The sequence below is a fragment of the Meriones unguiculatus genome, chromosome 10 (assembly GCF_030254825.1).
Source record: "Meriones unguiculatus strain TT.TT164.6M chromosome 10, Bangor_MerUng_6.1, whole genome shotgun sequence".
NCBI lineage: Eukaryota > Metazoa > Chordata > Mammalia > Rodentia > Muridae > Meriones > Meriones unguiculatus.
This window is the reverse complement of record NC_083358.1, coordinates 111,827,806-111,838,841: the sequence shown is the minus strand read 5'-3', so window position 1 is coordinate 111,838,841 and position 11,036 is coordinate 111,827,806. Positions and strand designations below refer to the sequence as shown.

Below are 11,036 nucleotides of genomic sequence, written 5' to 3'. Positions count from 1 at the left end.
ATGACAGAGGACTTGGCAGCTGAGAACTGGGGCTCCACACATATCACAATCAAGACATTTTCCTACAAGTGGACAATCAGTAACTTCCATTTTTCTCTGGAGGGATTGAGCGAAGCCATTAGCAGTCCAGTTTTCTCATCAGAAGACAATGACCAAAGAAAATGGTGTTTGAAATTATACCAGAATGGGTTTGATGAAGAAAGCAGAGATTACCTTTCAGTTTACCTGGCATTGCTCAGCTGTCCAAAGAGCCCCACTTGGGCAAAGTTCCAGTTTTGGATCTTAGATGACAATGGGGAGAAATGAAATAATGTGGAGAGCCAAAATGTCAAGGGTTTCCTGCCATACCAACACTGGGGATTCAAAAAGTTCATCCCTCGAGAGTTCCTCCTGTCCCAGGCCCAATGGCTACTACCTGATGGCAGCCTCACACTCTTTTGCAAGGTGAGTATGGGCCAAGATGTCATCAGCCTTTCTCGACAGACATCTGTTATCAAGATTCCAAGATGCTCTTTGACAGATGAGCTGGGAGCACTGTGGGAGAATTCCCTCTTCACAGACTGCTGCCTCTTGGTATCTGGTCAGGAATTCAGGGCTCACAAGGCCATCTTAGCAGCTCTCTCTCCAGTTTTCAGAGCCATGTTTAAACATGACATGGAGGAGAGGCAGAAGAACAGAGTTGAGATCAAGGACCTGGAGCCTCAAGTCTTCAAGGAGATGATGGGCTTCATTTACACAGGGAAGGCACCAAACCTCCACACCATGGCCACTTGTGTGCTGGCAGCTGCTGACAGGTATGGCCTGGAGGGCTTGAAGGTCATGTGTGAGGATGCCCTCTGTAGAGACCTCTGTGTGGAGAATGCCTCTCACACTCTCATCCTGGCTGACCTCCACAGTGCAGAGCAGCTGAAAATGCAGGCACTGGATTTCATTACAGTTCATGCTTCTGAGATTTCTGAGACCTTGGGTTGGAAAGTCTTGGTGGATTTCCATCCCCACTTGCTGGCTGAAGCATTCCATGCCCTGGAATCTGCACAGAAGCCTTTCCTGGAATCCCCTCTCAAACGCCTGAAGAGATAGATCCTAGAACCTGCTTCCTTGTGACCTATACCTGTCTTCCTGAAGCAGCAGCCACTGTTACCAGCAACTCCCAGGTAGACTATGGTATTTCTGCCATGTTTAAAGTGAATCTCAGGAAGCACAGCATTATGGTAAAGATATCAAACAGCTGGAAAGAAGGTGGAATGGTGGTCAGGTGGACCGCCCTAGACACTGGTTTATTCTACCTCATGCCTACTTGTTGCTGTACTGGTTTGATACTTGTCCCATGACTTGGAAACTGAGATTGAACTCAGTTGATTGCAACAAACACATCTAACAGGGGTTTTTTTTACGGAAACATTTCTGAATTGGATTGAGCATAACCCATGACCAGGGGATCAGAACAAAGGGGAAAACAAACATGAATCTGTTATGATATGAGAAGGGACAGACAAAGACGGCTTTTTTTTTTTTTAAGCTCAGTTTGTAAGGACAAGGGTGATAACTCAATTGGGAAGAGCAAATGTTGCTCTTGGAGAGAACACCTGGGTGCTTCCCAGCAAACACAGAAGAGGTTTCAACCATCTGTAACTGGACATACACAGACTCTGAGGCACTTTCTTGCCTCCATCGGCACATACATCTCTGTATACCAACCCTTAGAAATAAAATATAAAATTAATAAAAATGATGAAGTTAGTTGTGAGTTTCTATGTTTAAGGAAGTGAAGTTTAGTGCATCCAGCTCTGCTCAGCTGTGGGTATTTGTGCAGATTCCTCAATTTCCCCACCCTGATAAAACACTTTCTTCTCTTTCTTAGCACTGTCTACTGTTGCAACTCATTTTTACTTTCTTTATTTTTTACTTACTTACTTAATTAATCAATTGCCTTTGCATCAGGATGTGAACTTACACTACCTCCTCCAATTTAAGCCTTTTATCTCTACTTCCCCCTCTCTTTCTTCCCCACTCACTTTATCCCCATTAAAGGGTAGACCTCCATGCATATTAACCAGCCTCGAAATGTCAAGTAGGACTGGGCACATCTCTTATTTAGGCTAGACCATGCAGTCCAGTTAGAAGAAAGTGATCCAAAGGCAGGCAACAAAGAAGCTATACACCCATTGTTAGGGAATTCCTATGATGACCAAGCTGCACATCTGCTACATGTGTATTTGAGTTCTGGGTGTAGCCCATACATGTTTTTTGCTTGGTGGTGCAGTCTCTGTGAGCACCCATATGCCCAGGTTAGTTGATTCCCTAAGCCTTCTTGTACTGTCTTTCACCCCTTGGCTCCCTCAAACCTTCCTCCCACTCTTCCACAACGCTCCTGGATATTGGCCTCTTAATTGCCTGTTGGTCTCTGCATTTGTTTCCATCTGCTACTGGATGCAGCCTTTCAGAAAATATTTATGCTAGGCTTTTGTTTGCAAGCACATCTGTTTCAGTAACAGTATCAGCGGGTGGCTCTCTCTCATGGGATGGCTCTCAAGTTGGTCTGCTCATCAGCTAGGCATTCCCTCAATCTCCACTCCACTTGAATCCCTACACTTCTTGTTGGTGAGACACATTTAAGGTTGCAGCTTTTATGAGTGAGTGGGTCTCTCCCTCCCTCCACTGAGCATTCCCCATGGATACAGTGGGTTTCCATATCCCTAGCTTCAAGGAATCTCAGCTAGGGTTATCCCCCATTGACTCCTGGGAGCCACCCCTCTCTCAGAGATGCCCCATCTTAGCAATTTTTCTTCTCTCTCAAGGTCCTTCCTTTTTAGTCCACAACCTGTATCCCCCCAACATGATCCCACTATGTTTCCCTCCCAAACCCCTCTCCCACCTACCTCTCTCCTTCCACCTCATTCAGTTTCCATTTTATTGTCATTCTAAGTGAGATTGAAATATCCTACCTTAGGCCCTCCTTGGCTTCTTTGGGTCTGTGGATTGGAGTATGGTTATCCTCTACCAAATGGCTAATGCCCCCTTATAAGTGAGTACATACCATGATCCCTTCACTTGTGGCAGTTTAACTACTGTGATAAAATACACATGATGTCTCCTTTTGTTAAAAACTTGATTACGTCTGGAATTAACTCATACCCAAAACTGGATTATCATCCTGTAAGAAAGTTTTTGCTTAACTTCAAGTGGGTAGATCCACTTTGAATACTGACTTGGAGGTCCAAAGACACATTTGATTCAATCCTGGAAACAAGAAGACACACACCTTTAATCCGGGTCTTGGTCATGGGAGACACATCTTTAACTGGGCCACACCTTCTCCTGCAAGCCTAAATGAGGACATGGAAGAAGGAAGCTTTGCTCATTCCCCTGCTTGCCCTCATCTTGTTGGAATTCCAACTCTTCACTGGCATTGCAGCCTCCTTCTTCAGCATTCCAGCATACATTGAACAAGCCAAGACTTCTAGCCTACTGGACTGAACAACTCACTGGCTTCTTGGACTTTCTGTGCAGTTTGCCATCAGTGGATTACCCTGACAGTAGCAGGTAAGTCATTCTCCTTAATCATTTTGTAGTATGTATATAAGTATGTATGGATGTATATGTATATACATGCATATACACATACATAAACATATACACATTAATTCTGTAGGTACTGTTACTCTACAGGACTGGCAAATATAACATATTGTGAAGGAAGGATGTATTGAACATCGAAAACACTTCAAAAGTTGTGTATAATTGTCAAAAGTAGTTACCAAATTGACCTAAGATCGTATACAGAGAAGTAATTGGAGTGATGTAAGAATCACTAAGGGACTGGCTGGACTGTCTTCTCTGAAACTAATACTGAAATCTGGATAGAAAATTACAGAGAGACCCAAGTTTCCAGTCTCAGCAAAGAGGGAAGAAAGCAGAGAGCACATTCTAAGATTCTACAGTATCTGTAATTGTGTCCTACATGTTAAAGGGAAAACAAACTTGATTTTTTTGTTTGGGGCCAAGTTGAAACTTCAAACTGCCTCCAGCAGAAATGTCAGACGACCTGGCAGCTGAGAGCTTCGGGAGCTAGGGGAGGTGTGGAAGAATTCCCTCTTCACAGACTGCTGTCTCTTGGTATCTGGTCAGGAATTCTGGGCTCACAAGGCTATCTTAGCAGCTCACTCTCCAGTTTTCAGAGCCATGTTTCAACATGACATGTAGGAGAGGCGAAAGAACAGAGTTGAGACCAAGGACCTGGAGCCTCAAGTATTCAAGGAGATGATGGGCTTCATTTACACGGGGAAGGCACCAAACCTCCACACCATGGCCACTGGTGTGCTGGCAGCTGCTGACAGGTATGGCCTGGAGGGCTTGAAGGTATGTGTGAGGATGCCCTCTGCAGGGACCTCTCCATGGAGAATGCTGCTCTTACTCTAATCCTGGCTGACTTCCACAGTGCAGAGCAGCTGAAAATGCAGGCACTGGATTTCATTACAATTCATGCTTCTGAGGTCTCTGAAACCTTGGGGTGGAAGGTCATGGTGGATTTCTATCCCCACTTGCTGGCTGAAGCATTCCATGCCCTGGCTTCTGCACAGAGGCCTTTCTTGGAACCCGTTCTCAAACGCCTGAAGAGATAGATCTTAGCACCTGCTTCCTCATCACCTACACCTGTGTTCCTGGAGCAGCAGCCACTGTTGTTACCAGCAACTCCCAGGTAGACTCTGTATTGCTGCAGCATTCACAGTGAGTCTGGGGAATGATAGCATTGTGGCTTAAGATTTCAAACAGGTGGAGGAATGTGGAATGCTGTTCTGGTGGATACCTCTGGACTCTGGTTTTTTCTATCTCATATCTATTTTGTTTCCATACAGGTTTGATAGTTGTCCCATTAGTTGGAAACTGAGATTGAACTTAGTTGCTCACAACAAACAAATCTCAACCAGGGTTCTTTAGGCTGAAACATGTCTGGATTAGATCTGAATCCATGACTGATGGATCAGAACAAAGGAAAAAGCATCCATGAACCTGTAATGATATGAGAAGGGACAGGCAAAGGAGACTGTTTTATGAGCTCAGTTTGTAAGGACAGGAGTGATAACTCAGTTGGGAAGAGCACCTGTTGCTTTTGCAGAGGACACCTGCAAACTTCCCGGCACATACAGGAGAAGGTTCAACCATTTGTAACCGAACACAAAGGATCTGAGGCACTTTCTTGCCTCCGTGGGCACATACATCTCCGTATAGCAAATGTTACAAATTAAATATAAAATGAATAAAAACACTTAAATGTTTTGTGAATTTCTCTGGTTTATACATTTAGGAAAGTCAAGTTTAGTGCATCCAGCTCTGCTCAGCTCTGCAGATTTGTACAGACTCCTCAGTGCTCCTTTCCTATTAAAACCCTTTCTTCTTTTTCTTAGCACTTGGTGTCTACTGCATCAACTACTCTTTTCTTCATTACTTATTTACTTAATTAATCAATTTGCTTTACATCAGGATGCGAACTTACCCTACCTCCTCCTCTTTAATCCCCTACCTATACCACCTCCTCCCTTGCGTCCCCACCCACTTGATTCCCAGAGAAGGATAGACCACTGATGGATAGCAACAGCCTTGGAATGTCAAGTAGGACTGGGCACATCTTCTCTTGAGTCTAGACCAGGCAGTCCATTTGGAAGAAAGTGATCCAAAGGCCGGCAACAAAGAACCTCTACTCTCATTGTTGGGGAATCCCTATGATGACAAAGCTGCACATCTGGTCCATGTGTGTAGGGGGTCTGGGTCCTGCTTTACATGCTATTTGTTTGGTGGTTCAGTCTCTGTGAGTCCCCAAAGACCTAGGTTAGTTGATTCCTTATGCCATCTTGTGCACTCCTTGTCCCTTCTGGCTCCATCAAACCTCCTCCCCCTCTTCCACAAAACTTCTGGAAATTGGCCTATTAATTGACTGTAGGTCTCTGTACCTGTTTCCATCTGCTGTTGGATGAAGCCTTTCTGAAGGCAGGCTTCTGTCTGCAAGCACATCAAAGTTTCATTAAAGTGTCAGGTGTTGGCTCTCTCTTGAAATGGGACTCATGTTGGTCTGCTCACTGGCTTGCCATTCCCTGAATCACCACTACACTTTAATCCCTACACTCCTTATACAGGAGACACATTTCAAACAGAAGGTTTTGTGAGTGAGTTGGTATCTCCCTCTCTCCACTGGTAGTTCCACCTGGCTACAGGAAGTTGTCAGTGAACACTCCATACACTGCACTACTATATATCTCTGTTAGGGAGTCCCTATAGCCTTCTGGTAGCTTCCCCTGTCTCAGAGAGGTCTACTGCCCACACCTATTTCCATCCTAGCACAGGTCTATCCTCTCCCATCACCCTCCTTCCCCACTCTCCCTTTACCTGATCTCCATTCCTGCTAAATCTCCACACCCCTTTTCATCCATTTTCTTCATTATATTTACTTCAGATGTCTATTTTTCCTTCTTTGAGTGGGATTCAAATACACTTTTTGGGGTCCTCTTTGGCTTCTTTGGGTTTGTGTATTATAGCATGGTTATCATATACTATATGGATAATAATTATGTTGTTGAATATTAATTTTTTAATATTAGTTTATGTTTTAGGTATACAATAGTTATTCCTAAACCAGCTGTATACCAAAACCACCATACAGAGACTAGGATTTATTTAATTAACATAGAGCACAATGCTAGGCAATAGTTACTCCATCCTAAACCTCTAAACCGACATAGTTTCCTCCCATTCAGATTTGCCACATTATACTTGCTGTTCCTCATAGCTTAATTCCAGGTTCATCTCTCCTATGGTTCCAAGTTTTGTCCTTCTGATCTCTCCTCTCAGACTCCTCTCACTTGCTTCTTTCTCCTCCTTCTCAGACCAGGATGTTCTACCCTATTCTCTCCATTGCACAGCATTGGAGAGAATTTTATTCACAATACAGAGAACAAATGGTAGTATATTTACACAAACTTGAACAGGTGATGCTTAGAATCCCAATGTGATGTTTACATCCCAATGTAATGTTTAGATTGAAACCACATGCTGGTGTAGAGAGATCTGCATTTTAATGAACAAGGGTAATTGTGTACATTCCACAAGAACATTATACCAATATATGTCCTCACAAGTGAGCACAACCATGTGTGTCTTTCTGGGTCTGTGTTACTTCACTCAGGATGAAATTTTCTTGTCAATCATGTTATCCCAAATATCTTATTTTATCTCACCAGGCCCTACTTGCTTTTGGAGTCTCCAGTGAGAAGTTGGGTCTGCCCTTTAATGTGTTACTTGGTCTTTTTTCCTTGGAACTATTCATATTCTTTCCTTTTCTGTACGTCTAGTGTTTTGATTATGGTGTGGCAAGGGAACTTTCATTTGTGGTCCAATTAATTTGGTGTTCTGGATGCTTCCTGTATTTTTATCTGTATCTTCCTTGGGTTAGGGGACTTTTCTTATATGATTTTGTTTACAATATTTTCTGGGCCTTTGAGCTGGGATTCTCAGGTCCTTCTAGTCCTATCATTTTTTAGTTTGATCTTTTGATAATGTCCAAGAAATCCTGGATGAATCAAGTCAGAAAATTTCTTTTGGATTTGACATTTTCATTTTCTATTATAATATCTTCAACACCTGAACTCTCTAGTCTTTACCTTGTATTTTGTTGGTAATGTTTGTGTCTATATTTCCTGTTCACTTACTCAGATTTTTCATTTCCAGAGTTCCCTCAGTTTGTTTTCATTTTATTGCATCTATTATCATCTTCAGTTCTTCAAGTGTTTTATTGAGTTTCTACAACAGTTTGTTTTTGTTGGGTTGGTTTGTTTTTTGGGTTTTGGAGGGTTTTTTTTTTTTTGCCTTCATGGCTTTCTTGAAGGGATTTATTTACCTCCTCTGATTTTTTTTATTTCTCTCTTTCTTTTATTTTTTAACTTTTAATTATGTAATTATTTATTTAACTATGTAACTATTTAACTTTATATTCTCTTTTGGTCCTTTTTATTCTCTACTCCCAGGGACCACTCTAATCCCTACACTTCTTATACAGGAGACACATTTCAAACAGAAGGTTTTGTGAGTGAGTTGGTGTCCCCCTCTCTCCACTGGTAGTTCCACCTGGCTACAGGAAGTTGTCAGTGAACACTCCATACACTGTTTTCCCCTCCACTTCTCATCAGAGAAGAGAATATTTCCCATGAATACCAGCTGACCCTCGCATATCAAGTCCCACTAGGAATAAACACATGGGCTCCTACTGAGGCCACACAGGCAGCCAGCGATGGGAAAAAGATTCAGAGACAGGTTTCAGGACCAGCAAAAGCACTGTGCTCCAATTGTTAGGGGAAATGAAAAATAAGTTGCACATTTGCTAAATACATGTGTATGGGAGGGCTACGTCAAGCCCTTCTCTCCATCAATCATCTCCTCCCATGCCCCTTCCTCAGTCCACTGATAGGGGAGGACATCCTCCGCTGCCATCTGACCCTTGCATATCAGGTCTCATCAGGACTGTCGTTCAAAGTCTTCCTCTGTGGCCAGGTCATGCTGAACCCCACTCCCTTATGGAGAGATGATCAAAGAGCCAGCCACTGAGTTCATGTCAGAGACAGCCCCTGTTCCCCTTACTAAGGTGCACATTTGGAGACTGAGCTACACAGGCTACACCTGTGCAAGGGTTTTAAGTTATCTTCATAAATGGAATCTGGTAGGTGTATCAGGCTCAGAAAAGACCACTGAGCACAGAATTTTTGATTCTGTTGTTTTCTTTTTGGAACTTCAGACACTTCCAGGTCTTTCTATTTCCCCTTTCTTACATAAGATTGCCTGCACTCTGCCCAAAGTTTTTCTATCAGTCTTAGCATCTGCTTTAATACCCTGCCAGGTAGAGTCTTTCAAAGGCTCTCTGTGGTAGGCTCCTGTCTTGTTACTTGATTTCACTTTTTTTTTCTGATGTCTGCCCCATTTCCTTTCTGAATGAGGATTGATCATCTTATGATGTAAAGTCAAGTAGGTAAGTAATGAATGAAAGAAGGAAAAATGAGTTGCAGCAGTAGACACTGAGTGATAAGAAAGAGGAGAAAGGGTTTTAATAAGCCTGGGGCACTGAGGAGTCTGCACAAACCTCGACAGCTGAGCAGACCTTGATGCACTGAACTTGACTTCCCTAAACAAAGAAACCACGAAAACACACAATGAACTTCATCATTTTTTTTTCATTTTGCATTTTATTTGCAAGGTATTGTATACAGAAAGGTATATGCCCATGGAAACAAGAAAGTCTCTCTGACCCTGAGTATATCCAGTTAATCATGGTTGAAACCTCTCCTGTCTTTGCTTCGAAGTGTCCAGGTGTCCTCTGCAAAAGCAACAGGTGCTCTTCCCAATGAAGTTATCCATTCAGTCCTTACAACCTGAGCTTAAAAAAAAAAAGTCTGTCCCTTCTCATATCATTACAGGTTCATTTTTATTTTTCCATTTGCTCTGAGCCCCTGATCATGGGTTCTGCTCAGTCCAATCCAGACATGTCTCAGCCCAAAGAACCACTGTTGAGATGCATTTGTTGCAATCAACTAAGTTCAAACTCAGTTTCCAACTCATTTGACAACTATCACATCAGTACAGCAACAAGGTAGATTTGAGGTAGAATAAGCAAGAACCCAGGGCTGTCCAGCTGAATAGCATTCTACCTTCTTCCCCGGGGTCTTAAATCCTCAGCCATGACGCTCTCCTTCCCAAGATTCAATGTAAATGCCGCACTAATACCATAGTCTACCTAGGAGTTGCTGGTAACAATAGTGGCTGCTACTTCAGGAAGACAGGTGTAGGTCACAAGGAAGCATTGCTAACATCTATCTCTTCAGGCGTTTGAGAGGGGGTTGCAGGAAAGGGCTCTGTGCAGAAGCCAGGGCGTGGAATGCTTCAGCCAGCAACTGGGGATGGAAATCCACCATGACCTTCCACCCGGAAGTCTCAGAGACCTCAGAAGCATGAAGTGTAATGAAATCCAGTGCCTGCATTTTCAGCTGCTCTGCACCTTGGAGGTCAGCCAGGATGAGAGTGTGAGCAGCATTCTCCACTGAGAGGTCCCTGCAGAGGGCATCCACACACATGACCTTCAAGCGCTCCAGGCCATACCTGTCAGCAGCTGCCAGCACACCAGTGGCCATGGTGTGGAGGTTTGGTGCCTTCCCCGTGTAAATGAAGCCCATCATCTTCTTGAAGACTTAAGGCTCCAGGTCCTTGATCTCAACTCTGTTCTTCTGCCTCTCCTCCATGTCATCTTTAAACATGGCTCTGAAAACTGGAGATCGAGCTGCTAAGATGGCCTTGTGAGCCCAGAATTCCTGACCAGATACCAAGAAACAGCAGTCTGTGAATTGGGAATTCTTCCACAGTGCTCCTAGCTCATCTGTCAAAGTGCAGCTTGGAACCTTGATTGCTGATATCATGTTCTGTCCTGCAGTGCTGCAGGAGTCTTGAACCACAGACCCATCACACAGGAGGGTCAGGTGGTCCTCAGGAAGAAGGTGTTCTGCCTGGGACAACAGGAAATCTCTAAGGATGAATTTTTTGAATCCCCAGCCACCACCAGGCATAAACCTAAAGACAATTTGGCTCCATAGTCCTAAGCATTTCTCTCCTTCAGCATTTATGATCCAAAAGTGGAACTTCGCCCAAACAGGGCTTTTTGGACAGCGGAGCAAGAGTAGATGAACTGACACGTAATCTTTGCTATCTTTATCGCTCCCAGTGGGGTTTACACTCAAACGCCAGTGCAGTTTGTCATTGGCTCCTGATGAGAAACTCGCACTTTCAATGGTTTCCCTCATTTCCTCCATGCAAAAGGAGAAGTTGCTTATGGTCCACCTGAAGGAAAATGTCTGGACGGTGATCTGTGTGGAGCCCCCACTCTCAGCTTCTAAGTTGTCAGACATTACTCCTGTAGGTAGCTTAGAAGTTAAACTGGACCAGAAAAACAAACAAACAAACAAACAAACAAACACACAAAAAGAGTTAGGATTTCTTATGTCTTTACC

At 43.5% G+C, this 11,036-nt stretch overlaps 2 protein-coding genes and 1 pseudogene across 2 annotated transcripts; 2 read left to right on the top strand and 1 right to left on the bottom strand.

Moving 5' to 3' along the window:
* LOC110544607 (speckle-type POZ protein-like) lies at window positions 1–1,080 on the top strand. The gene is given in 1 exon segment (XM_060393309.1): window positions 1–1,080. A coding segment is annotated over 1 exon segment (1,080 nt).
* Window positions 1,081–1,175: 95 nt separating this feature from the next.
* LOC110544686 (speckle-type POZ protein-like) lies at window positions 1,176–4,622 on the top strand (annotated as a pseudogene).
* Window positions 4,623–9,848: 5,226 nt separating this feature from the next.
* On the bottom strand, window positions 9,849–10,934 carry LOC132657090 (speckle-type POZ protein-like). The gene is given in 1 exon segment (XM_060393308.1): window positions 9,849–10,934. A coding segment is annotated over 1 exon segment (1,086 nt).
* Between the last annotated feature and the right edge of the window lie 102 nt (window positions 10,935–11,036).